The sequence below is a fragment of the Poecilia mexicana genome, unplaced genomic scaffold (genome assembly GCF_051168715.1).
Source record: "Poecilia mexicana isolate PSO_F unplaced genomic scaffold, ASM5116871v1 scaffold_13, whole genome shotgun sequence".
NCBI classification, from domain to species: Eukaryota; Metazoa; Chordata; class Actinopteri; order Cyprinodontiformes; family Poeciliidae; genus Poecilia; species Poecilia mexicana.
The window spans coordinates 5,985,661-6,003,633 of NW_028263382.1; the positions used below are offsets into that span (position 1 = coordinate 5,985,661).

Sequence of the window (17,973 nt, forward strand, 5' to 3'; positions counted from 1 at the left end):
TGGAACATCTTATAATATTGTAGTTTTTCAGCAAATTATCATGTAATGACACAGATTCAAAATTGTTTTCAAAATGATAGTTTTATTGTATCAACAGGGGGAGAAGGAGAAATAGACCCTAATTCCTGGTAAAATTTTTGGATACGGTTAATTGTAAATTAGTTAATCAATAATTTTGACTTTTTCATTCAACAATAGTGAATTATGGATTTCTTTAATGTAGAGTGATATTGCCTTCCTGTTTGACTAAAATATGGTGTATGTGATATAGAAGCTTCTACTAAATTAGATTTGATCATCTAAAATTGAACAGCTTTAAACAACATCTATGTCATTTTTATTTCATTTAAAATTGTTGATGGATTTCTGCATCACTGCTGATTTTGATTATATACAGTTGGGTGTAAATTGTGAATTTTGAGGAAAATTTTGGTTAAAACTGTTATGAAATTCAAATAAAATGTGAATAATTTCTGAAATTTTGAAATAGGACTTTGTCTTGAAGCGAGGGACAATAAGGATGTTTCGTATTTAGTAGAACAATATGAAATTTATAATTATTTGACAAAATGCTATTCAATCACAACTTTTATGAGTGTTAGTACTAGGACATTCTAGATTTTGTTCTAATTCTTTAATGAGTTTGTGAGGTTGTGATTTTAAAATTTGTAGTTGATATTTGGCACAAACGGAGTGAATGTCATCGAGGTATTGACGTCTATTGATTTTGAACAGTAAGTGTCATTATTTTCTTAATTCTGGCACATCTGATGGTGGAATGTTTTAACACATTTCTATTTTTATTCTTTTTGCAGTTCAGGATTTGGGGCAGTTGGCCGTTTGTGCTGTAACAACAAATCTAGAGCCACACGGGAGGATGCATCACAAGATAAAATTAAATTTTATTTATAATAGTGAAAGTAGCAAAATGTGGCATATATAAGTTTTGATTTTTTAATTACTTTGTATTATTTTTTCTCAACAGATGATATTCAGAAAGGATTTTTCTAATTAATTGGTTTCAGTTGCCTCTGAGACTAAATCTTTGCGTAAAGTCTATAATGTCTGCCCATGTGACTTGTTTTTATTATTTGCTTGCTCACCTTTAAACACTGATTTAAATATTGTAATTTTTAAACTGAGCAGTAATTTTACATCCATGGAAACTCAAATGTAATATTTAAAACTTCAATACATAAAATCAGTTATTTAACAATATGAGGTGTTAATTTATTTTTAACATTGTGTTTTCATACATTTATGCTGGGGCTGCCCAGGTCTAGTTTTCCAGAGCTATTCTGCAACTTTAGATGGTTCCTTCTCTAACACACCTGGACCATTGACTCATTATAAGCCTCTGAATGAGGGAAGTCAACCTTTTGTCTGGGGTGTTTTAGCAGGGATGCATCTAAAAGTTGCAGACTGGAGGACTGGACCTGGGGACTCCTGATTGGTTCCGTCAATGTGGCCCGTTGAGGGGGGCCAATATGCTGAAGTGGCCCTCGGTGAAACTGAGTTTGACACCCCTGTGCTAGAAGAACCACTGTGGAACCGGCTTAATGTGGCTCTGAGGTCAGAGGTCAGAGGTCAGCCTGATTTCCAGTTTCCAGGTGGAAGAAATAAAGCTGTGCACTGACTCTATATGTATCTATAACTATAACTCTATAACTATAACTCTAGATCTATAACTCTAGATCTATAACTCTAGATCTATAACTCTAGATCAGGGGTGTCAAACTCACTTCCCTCATAAAACTAGCTTATTTTAAATTTATTTTCTCAACACATCTCATGGTCTCTGAACTAAATGCGTCTTTCTGACCGGAGCTGACAGCGACTTGAAGAGTTATGGACCGGACGCTTTGGAGCGTCTGGTTAGGAAGCGCTTTCAAAACCTTTGGTTGAAATGGCGCTTTAAATTCAAGTCTCCATTACAGAGAAAACTAAAGAGAATGAAACGTTGTGTTAATCCATTTGAGGAGCTGGCAGTTTATCTTGAGGAAATAAATGACGATGCAAAAGTTAATTAGACTGTAACATGCGCAGTCCGCTGATCAACCACTGCGGACTGCAATGACTTAGAAACCTCTGGAAGTAACTCATCCAGCGGATTTAACAAATGGATCCTTCTGGGTTCACGTTACCCAGGAGAGCGGCGCTCTGGAGGAGCTGCAGACGTAACATCATCTGTCCGTTTAGGAGAAGCGAAACCACACAAATAATTAAAAATCCTGGTAAAAGCGCACACCGGACCGCTCAGGGTAAAACACTCAGAGTTCAGTTGATCTGTTTGGATCAGACAGATCCGACTGACTGATGAATTAGCGCAGATTTTTCTGCAGATGGGAACCAGGAGGAAGTTGTTCAGACCCCAGCGGGTGAAGTGATGCTAATTTAAGTGAAGTCGCTTAATTTAATTTATTAAAGTTATTGGGGTGGTTTTTGTCACTATGAGAAAAATGTAGATGTAGACACATGTGCATTACGCCATAGAACTGCCAATTGGTAATTGAAGTAAAGTAGCTTCGATTTCAAAGAAGCCGACATTGAAGTCGATTGGCAAATGAACCATCATGAAAGAGGAAGGCTCTTGTTGTCTCACTGCACCCCAAGAGATGCAGAACCTACAAAAACTGTTTCTGTCTGGTTTCGAACCAGAGACCTTTTGCATGTAAAGCAAACGTGATAACCACTACACTACAGGAACTGAACTTCTCTGCTTTGTTTCAGCTTGAGGTCCCAAAGTTGATGATGTGAGATGCAACGCATGAAAATGTCAACTGAGGTTTGCACTCAGATGCCTGGATTCAGAGTACAGACCATGACACCACAGAGCCTTGTTGACCTTTAGTAAACACCTGTGATGAATAGAACATGCAAAATCTGTTTCTGTCTGGTTTCGAACCAGAGACCTTTTGCGTGTGAAGCGAATGTGATAACCACTACACTACAGGAACTCATGCTGTTTGCAATGTTCCTGGTAGATGATCCACATTTTGTTAGAGACTAACATCAACGATGGGCATGGAACAATGTCAAATACCACAGATCCTCTCAGAGAGCACAGTAACTTGGTGAACAAACTATCAGACTTATACTTGTGCCTAATTTCACATTACAGTCCACAAACTAAGCCTGGGATCAAAAAATTGTATTGAAGATGTCATTAGCAGAGACAAATGGTTCTACAGAGACTTGGCTAAATGGTTATAAAAATCAATAATTACAAATAAAAGATGGTTCAAAAATAAAATTAACACATTAAAATAATAAATATGTCTGAAATACAATCAACACTTGAAGTTCTTCTTAAATCCATGGAAACTCAACAGTTTGTAAGGTAGGTGAGTTAGCTCAACAGGTTAGAGCACCGTGCTGATAATGCTGAGGTCGTCGGTTCAAACCCGGTATGGGGCAATTCATGTGTAAGGTCTTTCAGGCAACACTTCAAAATAAATAAGGGTTCAAAAATAAAATCAACACTTCAAAATAAAAGGTTCAAAAATAAAATCAACACTTCAAAATAAAGGGTTCAAAAATAAAATCAACACTTCAAACTGGATAATGGTTTCTGGGATCAAAAAATGTATTGAAGATGTCATTAGCAGAGACAAATGGTTCTACAGAGACTTGGCTAAATGGCTATAAAATCAATATTTACAAATAAAAAATGGTTAGTAAGCTAACCATTTTGATGTTAAATTCAAGTCTCCATTACAGACCAGAGACAACTAAAGAGAATGAAACGTTGTGTTAATCCATTTGAGGAGCCGGCAGTTTATCTTGAGGAAATAAATGACGATGCAGAAGTTAGACTGTAACATGCGCAGTCCGCTGATCAACCACTGCGGACGAGGCTCCGCCGCTGCGAAGAATTAGAAACGTGAAGTCGCTTAGATGTGGATACATTTATCTGCTTAATTGGTGATGGGATCTGGATTCACGGTGAATATTAACTAAACCGCATAAAATGCGAATAAATAGCCGATGTTAATATGATTGTAATTTCACGGATAAAAATAGTACATGACCGATTTTTTTATTTTTATTTTTTTATGTTGTTGGTCAAGATAACGTCTAGCGCCACCTGCCGCCCTGACACCAACTTACACACATCTTCATTCACAGTCTTACTTGTAAATTGATTTTTCTTTTCTTGGCCGTTTTGATGTTAGCTTGTTGATGTCTCAGTTTTATTCGCTGGGAAAATCAATAAGCAGCTTGAGGTGACTCTGCTGCTCTCTAGTGGCGAGAAGCCGTAATGTTGGCTGGTATCAATCGAAATGCATTGTGGGAGATGTAGTTTGTAGTCAATTCGCGCTCAAAACCTATTTTAAGTCAATCATCGGCCTATAAAATGCTGGGCGGGCCACATAAAATGACATGGCGGGCCACATAAAATGACGTGGCCCGCGGGCCTTGAGTTTGACACATGTGTCCTAGCAGCTGCAGAACATTTAAGGACCAGAGACTAAAGTCTCCAACCAGAGAAACTCATCCAGGCGTTTAGTGGCTTTGATTCCTGCAGCAGGTCAGACTGACAAACCAACGACCCAGAACCCTGCTGGTCCAGAACCCTGCTGCTCCAGAACCCTGCTGGTCCAGAACCCTGCTGGTCCAGAACCCTGCTGCTGCTCCAGAACCCTGCTGGTCCAGAACCCTGCTGCTCCAGAACCCTGCTGCTCCAGAACCCTGCTGGTCCAGAACCCTGCTGCTGGTCCAGAACCCTGCTGGTCCAGAACCCTGCTGGTCCAGAACCCTGCTGCTGCTCCAGAACCCTGCTGGTCCAGAAGCTGCAGCTGGAGTTCTGACTAGAACCAGGAGGATAGACTAAAACTGCTCCTGTTCAGAGATGCTTCATACTAAATTAAAGACTGATATGAAATAATAATAAATCTGACGTCCTCATTTCTTGACAACCGACTGGTTGGAGTTTTCTGACTGTATTTGTGTCTTTATGATGGAAACTCTGAACTGCCTTGTTGCTGAAATGTTCTATACAAATAAACTTGTTTGATTGATGCAACTTTTGTTTTGTCTGCAAACTGAAGCTGAAAGTCGCCTTGATGTTAAAACTAATTGGACAGAGAAACTTCGACAGTCATGTCTGCCTGGGGAGGAAGCAGGAACCAGAGGATAAAAGCAGGAGCAGAGGAACCGACTGGGTCGTCCACTCAGGGACCTGAACTGCCATCCCTCAGTCTGCCTGTTGCATTTCTCCAGCTGAAGTCTGATTTAATGTACATTTACTGCAGGCTGTGATGAGAATTTCTCAGTTTCACCTAAACACTCTGTGACTTTTCCTTTCGGCTCCAACAAATGCAGAGGATGCTAAACTCAACTCTTGCTCCATATTTGATTCTGGGGGCTTACTTTGACACCAAGCAGTTAAAGTACTTATTGTTCCTGATTGTCTTGTGTATGTATATTTTAATAGTTGGTTCTAATGTTGTGCTCAGTGCGGTTATCGGGTTTAACAGGAGCTTACATGAGCCTATGTATGTCTTTCTGTGTGCTCTGTGTGCCAATCAGCTGTTCGGCAGCACCAGCCTCTTCCCGTTCCTGCTGGTCCAGATCCTCTCTGATGTTCACTCCGTTTCTGTCCCTTTCTGCTTCCTGCAGGTTTACTGTCTTCACACCTATCTGAGCGTAGAGTTTTTTAACCTGACTATCATGTCTTATGACCGATACCTGACCATCTGTTGTCCTCTGCAGTATCACTCCCTGATGACGGTGAGGAAAGTCGCAGCTCTCATTGTTGCTGAATGGGTAACTGCCTTTTTCGGAGTCAGCATTTACACCTCCATGAGTTTCTCTCTGCACCGCTGCAGAAACGTAATCGATAAAATCTTCTGCAATAATTACTCCATTGTTCAGCTGACCTGCTCAGACACAACAAGCAATAATATTTACGGACTTGTGAGCACTGCCGTTGGAGTGGTTTGTCCAGTGATTTTTATTTTCTACACATACATGAAGATCCTCAAAGTGTGCTACTACGGATCCAAACAGACCCGGCAGAAAGCCGTCAGCACCTGCACACCTCACCTGGCCTCCATCACTAACTTCTTCTTTGGTGTTTGTTTTGACGTTATACAAAGCAGGTTCAGCACAAAGTATGTTCCAAATATTGTAAAAATATTCTTGTCCCTGTACTTCCTGACATGTCAGCCGCTGTTTAACCCTGTGATGTACGGACTGAACCTGTCCAAGATACGACAAACCTGGAAGAGACTTTTTTCTGTCCAAAGGAGGTAATCTGATCAGATTCTTCATGTTGGTTGAAAAAAATCTGTGAAATAAACAGAAAGTTTTGCAACACAAAGATTTTTCCTTTTTTTTCCTCTCGTTCATTTATTCACTGTGAAAATGTATCAGTTGGTTTTTCTTATTTTTATCTCCTCTTCTGCAGTTTGAGAGCAAAGTTCTGCTTACGGTGAAAAAGCCTTTAACAACGATCATCAAAGCTTTTAAATGGTAAAAATCAACATTTAAATTAATGTTTGTTTTTGTTACATAAAATCAAACAGTAACTGTTAGTTATTATTAGCACATTTTCTTTATTATAACATTCCTTACATTAGTTTATTCTAATCCATTAATTTAAACAAATTCTGCAACTCTATGTTGGAGATTCACCTACAGGTGGCGCTGTGGTAAAAACAGGTATTTTATCTTAGAAGCTGAAACCAGGGATCCTGCTGACCTGGAAAAAGTTTCTTAGAAAGATTCTCCAACAGATGAGCTACTTTAGGATATTATGTTCTCACAGTAGCTTTCATCCTGACAGAACCAGAGGACCTGGGTCAGAACCCGGGTCAGAACATGGATCAGAACATGGGTCAGAACCCGGGTCAGAACATGGATCAGAACATGGGTCAGAACCTGGGTCAGAACCCGGGTCAGAACCTGAGTCAGAACTCAGGTCAGAACCCTGGTCAGAACCTGGGTCAGAACTTGGGTCAGAACCTGGGTCAGAACTTGGGTCAGAACCCGGGTCAGAACCCGGGTCAGAACCCGGGTCAGGTTTTGGACACAATGATCATCCACATTTTCTCCAACCACAAAGTTTTCTATTGGACTGAAATCGGAGCCTTTTCAGTTTCAGTTCCTAAACAAAACCATTTTCAGCCGTTTTCAATGTTTTTGGGTCTGTTAGCTTCTGCAACAGATGTTAGCTTAGTGACCATCAGGACCAACGCTGCAGTTCAGGCCTTCATCACCGCAGGGTGTCTGACTTTTCAGGCCACTTTAAAAGTGATGAATTTCTCCTCTCTGAGTCGCCTTTCAGTCCTGGTTGGTTCAGAACCGTTTTTATTTAACCAGAAAAGATGAATTATGAAAAGTAATAAAATTATAACAACAGTGGCCTGGAAAAAACACAGAACCTCTTGATGGAGAGGAGAAACGGTTGATAAAAGAGTTAAAACTGCAGTATGTAACTTTCATTTAAAAAATTTGGTTTTCACATAATTATCATTATGTTGTGACAGAATAATAAATAATCTAAAAAATGGAGTGCGTCTGTCTCCTCCCAGTGCTCCCAGTACTAACTGCACCAACAAGTCAGAAACAACCAATCAGAGCCAGGGGGAGGGTCTTAGCGCTACTCTCTGCTACAGCTGCAAACATAGCCTCCCCTGCTACAAATGCTAATGGTAGTTAGCATGGCTGTCGATGGCGAATAAACGGTTTTCCTGGAACAGTAAATTGTTTCTCTCATAAACACTTTTAGCAGCGAGTAAATGAGGTTGATTGACAGCACTAAGCTCCTCCTCCTGGCTCTGATTGGTTGTTTTTGATGGTAACTACGTTAATTTTCCTTCTGCCTTAAAGTCTCAGTGGTTCATCTTGATGTTGAAATCCAAACAGCCACATCTGTGGTCAGTCCCACAGGATCCAGTTGGCAACTTGTCCAGGTTGTTTTCTCAGCGAACAGAACCACGGAGTCCGAACTGATCCAACGGCACATCGCCTCACACCGGCCTGCAGCTTACCTGTTGCTACAGCAGCTGATGACATTTTCTGAATTTCTCGATATGCCAGCCAACAGACAAATCCAAAAGTAAAAGTTCTGTTATCAAAAATGTAATTATGTTCACGTCTTAAACAACGTCCTCCGCTGACAGCGTGGACAGACACACGGCCTTCCATGTGTCCTGCCAGGGACAGAGCACTTTGAGGTTTGATCAGTTGAGACCAGCTGACCGAAAACAGGACAGAGGAGCACAGATGGAGGGAAAGAGGAGAAAAAAGTGTTTGTTTTCTCTGTCCAGAGGATGTTCAGTTATTCAGCCACATGCTGATGAGCTTCTTGAAAAATATAATGGTTTAATTTGCATGTTTATCAATTATTTTTGTCATTTGACACTAAAATTGATTCAATTATTTTGAGTAAATTCTCCACCTAAAGTCAAACACCTGCAGCTTTTATGTTCATTATTTCTCAGAAGAGGACAGTTACAACCTACCATACAGGACTTACATTTATTTCAAAAGGTCAAAGGTTAACCTCAGTATTTCTTTGTAAATAACTGCAATAGTAATTATGATTCTTAGAACTTTTTATTGTATAAACAAATAATTAAAATCTCTTTTGGAGTCAAAGAAGTGAATTTTATCAAGTATTAATTTTACCAGAAACCAAAATAAAAACCTTCTTCCTGGTGATCATTTCCTCACAGAGTTCAGAAGCAGCTTTTTACACATGCTGCGTATTCTGGACATATTCAGGCCGTACAGAACCGGGTTGAAAACCGGCTGACACGTCAGAAAATACAGAGATAAAAGTATTCTGAGCAAGCCGGGAACCGTGTCCATGTTAAATCTGCTCTGCAATATTTCAAAGGAAACACCGAAGGAGAAGTTGATTACAGAAGCCAGGTGGGGGGTGCAGGTGCTGACGGCTTTCTGCCGGGTCTGTTTGGACCCAGAGAAACACACCTGAAGGATCCTCAGGTAGGTGTAGAGGATCACAGAAACAGGAACACAGACTGTGAGGAAAGCCATGATAAGTTCATAGATGTTGTTGGCTGTGGGGTCGTTACAGGCCAGCTTGATGATGGAGTGATTGTCACAGTAAACCTTATTGATGACGTTCCCACAGAGCTGCAGAGAGGAGCTCAGGAATACGGTGAAACCAACGCAGAAAAGAGGAGGCAGCCATGTGATGGATATTAGAAACGTTATTCTTCTTGCAGTCATCAGGGAGTGATACTGCAGAGGACGGCAGATCGCTACGTATCGGTCATAAGACATGACGGCCAAGTTAGCAAACTCTACACTTGCATAAGTATAAATACAGAAAATCTGCAGGAGACAAAGAGGAGCAGGAATGATGTGAACATCAGAGAGGATCTGGACCAGCAGGAAGGGGAACAAACCCAAACTACCGAACAGTTCGTTCACAAACAGGCTGCAGAGGAACAGGAACATGGGTTCATGTAAGCTCCGGTTCACACAGATCACCACGATCAGCAGGACGTTGGAGCCGATAATCAGGACATACAGGACCAGGAGGATGAAGAAACAGAAATATTTCAGCAAACCAGAGTCCACATAGGCAGTCAGAGTGAAATACAAAACCTGAGAGGAGTTTAATTTCATCCTAAGTTTAGTTTGTAAAACAACCATAGAGGTGAGTTCTTGGAGAAACTATTCAGAAAAACTAACTCATCTTTAGAGAAATTAACAGAGTGAAACAAATGAAATCATTTCCACCAAATAAAGGATGAATCCAGAGGTAAACGGTGGAAACGCCTCACAGCTGCAGCCAGCAGCCGTTGGATCAGAGCCACAGCTAACAGAGATCAGATCAGCTTCAGCTTCACTTAAAGAGTCAGAGCGACGCCCAGCATCACGCCTCCAACGTCAGCACAACGATGGACAGCAACCACTGCCTGACTGCTCCTTGCACAGGGGAAAGTTTGGTGGAAGGATGATCACACTGGAGCTTTGTTATTCACAATTTTCTTTTTATTTTTTACTTTTTACAAAACAAAATAAAACTGAAGTTTTTATCTTTGGACCTAATGAGTCCAGCAGGAAACTAGAGATCAGGCTGACCTTTGACCTGACCCTTCAGAGCCACATAAGGCGGTTATAAAGTTGGCCTTCTATCAGCTGGAGAACATTTAGAATGTCTCTGAAAAATCTAGAGAAACTCATCCATGTGTTTATCTTTACTCTAATTGATTAATGCAATAGTGACTATAGGTTAAAAAAAATCAATCAGGTTTTTCTAGCAAAGTTTTGACTTTTTACACTCAGAAATTTCCATGTTTTGCTATAGAAATTTTCTGAAATTGGATTTTTTGGTGGGATTTCACTCTGTTTCTATCTGCCCAAACACATTATTGTTCAAATGTCACTTCATGTACAAGGATCTAACATCCATTGTGAAAGTCTGGCAATTTGGATATTTACATTATTTTTATGCTTTTTTTATGCTAATTCCCTTAATTTGTTTGGATGTTTTTATTATTCAGTGCTACAAATTAAGAAAAATAAATGACAAAAAGAAGCTTTAAGGTTTGGTTTGCTCTTTTCTTTTTCTAGCTAATTGTGGAATAATTATGCAAAACTGCAACAAATTAAAACTGCTCAACATGATGTGATCATTATGTCTGGGAAATATTTACTCATTACCAAAAATGCTGTCCACAGTTGATTTTTCTTTCCCATTTTTCAAAACAAAAATCTTACTGTTCTAAACATTTTAGATTTTTTCTGCATTTTGATAACTTTCCAACTGATTAAGTTTATTTTAACCTTGAAAATGCTTGAATAACTGTTTTTATTGCTTCCGCAAATAATAAACCAACCAAATAATCAAACCAGTTCCTGCATTTGTTCACTGATAAGAGTAAATCATTTACTTTATTATATTCATTTCAATAACTGTTTTAATGTTCGGTTTTAGACCCATTTTAAGAACCAGGCCCCCTGCTGAGGTCCAGCCGGCTCTGCAGGATCTGCTTTTATTGTTTTATAGAGAAAAAACAGGAAGACAGATTCAGTTTTTCATAATTTATCCAGTGGGCCAAAAACACATCAGTATTAATGTAAACTGTCAAACTGAAGTTCACTTCAGGTCCCATCATGAACCATGAAGGTCCTCAAAGGGCCAGATGAGGCAAAAACTACTGATAAACGATTAGCCAGCTGTTAAAACGGTACCTTTAAAGATTTCATGTTCAGCATCCAAGTAATTCATAAAAACAAAAACTAATTTAACTTGACTAATAAAACACAATTTCAACAGACAAATATTACCTTTAAGTTCTCTGTCGGTCTGGAGCCTGCAGGGCCACAGCTGCTGTATAATAACTTTTATAACAAAGTTTTATCAGTAAGTTTTGCCACAGCTGCCCTCTGAGGCCCTTCATGGCTTCTAATGTGACCTGAAATGAAAATAAGTTTCACGTCCCTGTTTTAAAACATCCGCAAAAACAAAAAAACATCAAAACAGAGAAAAATGTCGGCATCAACATGTGAAAAATGATTCCTCATCTACAAACTGAAAATAATATTTCATTAGAGAAAAACCTGAGCTTGGAAACCCCTAACAGAAGGTGAGTTCTCAGGCATGAGAAGCTGCTGCAGGAGCCGAGTTTTCCCCACATAACAAACGTTTACACGCGTCTCGGATGGCGGCCATTTTCAGGCCGTACAGCGCCGGGTTGAAGAGCGGCTGGCAGGTCAGGAAGTAAAGCGACAAAACGATGGCCAGCAGAGGAGGCACCCTGCTGAGCTCAAACCTGCTCTGCAGGATCTGGAAACAGCAGCCGAAAGAAAAGTTCAGGATGGAGGCCAGGTGAGGCGTACAGGTGCTGACGGCTTTCTGCCGCGTCTGTTTGGTCGCGGAGAAACAAACCTCCAGAATCTTTCCGTAGGTGTAGAGGATTAAAACGAGCGGCGCGACGATGGAGACGACCGTCAGAACCAGACCGTAAACGTTGTTCACGCTGGTGTTGGAGCAGCTCAGCTTAACGATGGAGAAATTCCCACAGAAAACCTTATCGATGACGTTCCCACAGAGCCGCAGGGGGGCGCTGAGCGACACCAGAACCACAGTGGCCAGAACAGGCAACGCCCAGGTCAGGGCAATGAGCAACGCGACCTTTCTATCCGTCATGGTGGAGTGATACTGCAGAGGAAAACAGATGGCCACGTACCGGTCATAAGACATGACGGCCAAGTTCAAAACTTCAACTGCTGCATAACTGTAAACACAGAAGATCTGCAGGAAGCAGAGCGGAGCAGAAACAGAGTGAACATCAGAGAGGATCTGGACCAACAGGAAGGGGAACAAACCCAAACTACCGAACAGTTCGTTCACAAACAGGCTGCAGAGGAACAGGAACATGGGTTCATGTAAGCTCCGGTTCACACAGATCACCACGATCAGCAGGACGTTGGAGCCGATAATCAGGACATAGAAACACATAACCATCATAAAGTACAGGTATTTCAAACTCCCAATGTCAAAGTAGGCAGTCAGAGTGAAATACAGGACCTGTGAGGAGTTAGTCATGATGCTGCAGCTTCGAGCTGAGAGGAGCTGAGTTACACCATGAAGCTTTTATATCCTCTAAAGTCAGCAGAGACCAACGAGAGCGAGAAAATCCTTCCCAAACAAACTGACCAGCGAAGGATGTTTTCCCCCTGACAGTCCGGTACACTGGGTTCGATTAGGGACCAAAACAGCAACATTTCTTCCATTTTCAGGGAATAACAGGTTTACTGTAATACTCATGTTTCTAAACTTCACTACTTGCAGGGTTTACATGTTGTCTGTCACTCTGTCATCATTTATCATTCCCACTGGAAACGGAAAATGCTGCCAAACTAATTATTTAGCAATGTTTTCCCTGCTGATGGTCCGGTCAGGGTTCTGGACCAGCAGGGTTCTGGACCAGCAGGGTTCTGGACCAGCAGGGTTCTGGACCGTTGGATTGTCAGTCTGACCTGCTGCAGGAATCAAAGCCACTAAAGAGAAACGCCTGGATGAGTTTCTCTGATCTGAGACTTTAGTCCTCAGATTGTGGAAATGTTCTGCTCTGAAGGGTCAGGTCAGAGGTCAGAGGTCAGCCTGATTTCCAGTTTCCAGCTGGAAGAACTGAAGCTGTGTGTTGACTCCAGATCTATAGTTCTAGATCCATGATTCCTAAAGAGGAACCTCTTTAGGTCCAAAGATAAAACCTCTTTAGGTCCAAAGATAAAACCTCTTTAGGTCCAAAGATAAAACCTCTTTAGGTCCAAAGATAAAATCTTCATCCACACATTTATCTGTTCTAAGCATCTGTTCAGTGGTTGGCTGGGTTCAAAGGTCACCTGTGTATCATCTGCAGTTATGGTGACTAATCTTATTGGTTGTTATTACGCAGTGCTAACTGTGTAATAACAGTCGCTTATTGTGATGAGCATCATATGATAAATTAAGAGTTTGATCATTTCCATTCTGATTAATATTTTTATGAGAAATTTTGCTTAGAGACATAATCCATGTTATTCATGGCTTCAGTTGTGTTTTTATGTTTGTTTTTGGTCGTGTTTTATTTACGATATTTCAGTGTGAAGTATTCGTTATAAAATGAAACTTTGTTACGTGATGATGGTCTCAAAATATCATCTATCTCAAAAATTACTGGGGCAGTTTATGGTCCAGTAAAACTAGTGACCCTTCATGTACGGACTGAGCCACGTGACTTCTGTCCGCTCAGACGAGAAATTACCGGTTGACACAAAGAAACTGTTCTGTAGGTCCGACTGGAACCGATTTGGTCAAATCATTTGTTCCAGATCAGGTTTCATTCTCTGTTTGGTTTTTGTCGGCGGCTCCTTCAGTAAATCCTCCTGGTTTCCATTTCCTTGTTGCCATTAAATGTTTTGTCCTTCATTTGTAATCAGTTTAATCAGTTATTGACCCATAAATGTTGGACCATAGCTTGGTCTTGGTTTTGACTAATCGAATCCAAATAGAAAACCTTTGACTTTCTTAACTACAGGCAGAAAATCATCCATGATAATAAAATGTTTCTTTTCTTTCTCCATTTTATCCAGTTGGGATTCCATCAGCTTTTCCATAATTTAGGATTTTATATTCATATTACAGAAAGAAGCAGAGACGTCATCCACATTAAAGAGCTCTGGCACAACCTGTCAGCTTACTGAAGTTTCCTGAAGTCTGAAACAAAACTTATCCATAACAGGCGGCAGTAACCATAGCAACAGCTGAGATCTCCTGTGCTGCTTGGTGCATGCTAATTGTCCTGTTAGTGTCCAAACGTCCGCACAGACTGCGTCCTCTGGGCTCAGTGTTGTTTCAGAGCAGCTCCACTGGGGCTCATTAAAGAGACAGGACACAATAAACATGATGCAATCACACCGTGACCTCTGTGACCCTGTTTGTGTCTGACTAACAGATCCATCCAAAACATTTACCTGGTCTCAATAAGTTTAAAGCATAAAGTTTGGATTAAATCTGTATTTTCTTTGATGCTTAGGGTCAATTTGTAGAACTGTTTGATCCACTTTAACCAACTCCAGTCAGTTTGAAGGTCCGGTTTGTTTGGGGAGGTGTGAATGCTAATCGAACCAAGAAGTGAACTCTGGTGTAGTTTGATATATGAACGCTGAGTGGACCACAGACAGTTCCAAAAACAGGGAGGGGACTACAGCACAGGGCATTCTGGGTAAATACAATCCAAACAAACGTGCTAGCCTAGCGCTAGCAGCAGAAATGGCTCCTGGTTTTTAGCCAAAGACTAAAGAGAAATCCTCCAACCGCTAAAATCTGACGCCTTCATTTTGTTTCCATCTGGTGAAGAAGGAAGTTGCTCTCAGTGTCTTCAGAGGTTTTTGTGTCGTTTCCTTCAGTGGTTCTTGGTCCAGCGCCCCCACAGGCCAGGAGGGGAACAGGTTGGTTTGACTCAGAGCCACAGCAGCTGGAGGTGGAGCAGATGATGGAACAAATCAAACTGAGACTATCAGGAGGGAAAACATTCTAAGCTGCTCTTCCTCAAAAAATGTTCTGGTTTTAGGTTTTAAAATCTCATAATAAGCAACTTTTGCATTTTATCCAGTTAATCATCAAAATAATCTAAAAACAGGGAATCTTTGAGAAAAGTGGAAACTAAAGCTGGTTTTTAAACATGACTTATTGAGAAATCTTCCCGTCTCTTTAAAATGAAGAATAATGTAGGTCTGATAAGTTTCTATTTCTTCATAATTTTCAAACAAATGTTTATGAAAATGTGTATCATTGTGTATGAATGTAAATGTTTGAACTAAACTAAAATAATAAAAGGTATTTTAAATATTTTTTTGTTCCACTCTGTGACTCATATTTGTTCCGGAGACAAACATCAAACCACAGCGGAGAAAACATTTTAGCATCTCCTCCACTGAAGCTTCCTGCTTCAGGATCCAGCTGTTAGCGCGGCGCCCTCTGGCGGCTGCATCAGGTGCTGCATGATGACGTAATCGATCCACCACAATGAATCAACCTGAGCTGCAGACCCAGAGACCCCTCATTTAAATAAACATGGAGCTAAAATATATATATAAATACAATTAAAAGTCCCTGGAATACGTAAAGTAGTTTTATAAAAGAAAAGTGTCAAAAAATAAATATAAATCTAATCTGACAAAATGAGCTTCCCATTAAAATTATTTTTTTATATTTACTTTAATTTATGGGGACATTTTGAGTATTATTCTTTATCCATACTACTTAATTTTTAAAAATGTCCCCAAAAATTATATATATAAAAAAAATAGATCAAAAAAACTACTAAGATTAAAAAATTATTTAAAGTTAAAATCAAGAAGCTTGAACTTGGAAAAAACTGTTTTCTGTTTGATTGTTGGAAGAAACAGATTTCATCTTCAAAAAAACAAAGTATGCTGAATAAAAGTCAAACAACGGCGTCTGAGCAGAACATTTTATTCAATAAAACCCAAAAGATTCAGTTAAACTGTACAGTTAAAGACGGCCTCTGATTGGCTGCAAGACATTTGAATTTTTTATTTACTTTTATTTTTCATATTCATATAAATTCACCCTCAGAGTCCAGAACCGACAATAGTAAATGTTCTGGTTCTAAAACAACATTGGGAATGACTAAACCAGTGGTTTAACTGGTTTAAAATGGAAAATTTTACCGGCAGGCCACAGAATATATTGCATAAAAGAAAAAATTGCTATTTTATTAAGTTTTAGCCAGTGAACAGTGCACAAAATTCTTATCAGGTGTATTATTTTACTTTTTAAAAACATCATTTTTAACATTTCCACAAATAAAGAAAAAACATACAATGCAGAAAAAGGACAGAACTAGAACAGAAATTAACTTCTGTCAATGGCAAGAACACAAACTTTTTGGCCAATTTTTTCCCCAGTCTCAACTTGAGGTGAGGGACCGAATAAAATCCTTCTGAAGGGCCCCAGACGGCCCCGGGCCACACTTTGGACACCCTGAGATTGAGGCGTTTATTCCGGGTTCCCGCTGCTCTCCCTCTCAGCGCTGTATTTTCTTTAGGTTTTGATTTTCTCATCCAACGCTACAAAAATCAAAACCTAAAAAAACCACAGAGCTGCAGCTCAGCGGCGCCGCCTGCTGGCCGGAAGAATCCCCCTGAAACGCCACAAACAAACCTGGACCAAACCCGCTCCTCTTCACGCCGTCAGCCGGAGTTCATCGTCATGGCGACCCGGCGGCGGCTGCCAGACGACGGGCGAGGTGAACCTGCAGAAGACGCCTCAGCCTCCTTCGGTTTTCCTCTCAGCAGGAAACAGGAAGTGAAATTCTTCCAGCTTTGATCCTCCATTTATTCTCATTTCATCAACAGGAATAAAAACAGAACCAGAACCGTTTAAACCCGAAACGGTGAGGGACCAAACGGACGCCTTGCTGCAGACTGAGGTGACATCACTCTCCCTCCTCTGCCTCCCTGCTGTTGCCTGGCAACAGGCTCCCTGCGCAGCAGCGGCGGCTGTAAAGCTGCGTCAGCGTCTGATTCCTGAGCAGGCGTCTATCGCCAGCTGGTTCTGAACCGCTGCAGCAGAACCGGGTCTGTTCGGGTCCAGTTTTCACCAGAACCGGCTCTGGAGGCTTCTCTGCAGCGCAGTACCGCCCCCTGGAGGCTGCAGATGGAAAGTTCCCTGATCTGATCAAGTTTCTACGTGAAATATGAGTTTGATATTTCCAAACAGACCCTGAAGGCAGCAGCAGACGGACCGGTTCTAGTTTTTCAAATGGAGGCCGAGGGAGGAGGGGATGGGGGGTTCGGATCCGGTCCTGGGGGCCCCGGTCTCCTGCAAGGTTTAGGTGCACCCCTGCTGTTAAGCATCTTTTTCATGATTTTTACCTTGATGATTTGCTTTTCTGATCATGTTTCTTATAATAGTTCAATGATGCAGACACCAAATCTGCTAAATGTTTCCAGATTTGTCGTTTCCTGTCAGTTCTGATGTCAAAATCCATTCATACAATCGATCCAGTTCACCGAGCAAAATGTACACAGAAAACACAGATTATAAGAAAAAAGGGAATGAAATGTGCAAAATAAAAACATTTCTAGTAAATTACAGATTTAGTTAAAAAAAAAAAAAAAACTTCAAGCAGGAGGTACTTTTCTCTGTTATTTAGATTTATTTTTGCATTCATTAACATATTTATTATTTTATTTCTGCTGCAGGACGACATGTTTTTAAAGTCTGTTTCTTTGATCTTCATGTTTCAATCAGATTATAAAAAACATATAAAAACCGGATAAAACCAATGTACAAACTGCCCACATTCTTAAAACGTCCATTTTTCAGATTCTCCTGCTCCATTGATCATGTCAGATCTAAATATCTTCTTTAAGGACCAAATCCAATTTATAGAATTTCAACTTTGAATCTCAAATTAGATTTTTGTTATGATTTTTTTCCCCCGGTAAAATACATCGTCGGTTTCATCTGAG

At 40.4% G+C, this 17,973-nt stretch overlaps 3 protein-coding genes and 1 non-coding gene across 4 annotated transcripts; 1 reads left to right on the forward strand and 3 right to left on the reverse strand.

Annotated features, from left to right (window-relative positions):
- Nucleotides 1-2,634: 2,634 nt before the first annotated feature.
- trnav-uac (transfer RNA valine (anticodon UAC)) lies at nucleotides 2,635-2,707 on the reverse strand. Its single transcript has one exon. It is a non-coding gene; the product is annotated as a tRNA-Val (tRNA).
- A 2,612-nt stretch (nucleotides 2,708-5,319) lies between these two features.
- Nucleotides 5,320-6,258, forward strand: LOC106914265 (putative olfactory receptor 1F12P). The gene has a single exon (XM_088012156.1). It carries the CDS (start codon nucleotides 5,320-5,322, stop codon nucleotides 6,256-6,258), a length of 939 nt encoding a protein of 312 aa, XP_087868282.1.
- Nucleotides 6,259-8,670: 2,412 nt separating this feature from the next.
- Nucleotides 8,671-9,736, reverse strand: LOC106914272 (olfactory receptor 11A1-like). The gene has a single exon (XM_014980961.2). The coding sequence runs from the start codon at nucleotides 9,631-9,633 to the stop codon at nucleotides 8,671-8,673; it is 963 nt and encodes a 320-aa protein (XP_014836447.2). The 5' UTR covers nucleotides 9,634-9,736.
- Nucleotides 9,737-9,953: 217 nt separating this feature from the next.
- On the reverse strand, nucleotides 9,954-13,258 carry LOC106914322 (olfactory receptor 11A1-like). The gene has a single exon (XM_014981049.2). The coding sequence runs from the start codon at nucleotides 12,533-12,535 to the stop codon at nucleotides 11,582-11,584; it is 954 nt and encodes a 317-aa protein (XP_014836535.2). The 5' UTR covers nucleotides 12,536-13,258; the 3' UTR covers nucleotides 9,954-11,581.
- Between the last annotated feature and the right edge of the window lie 4,715 nt (nucleotides 13,259-17,973).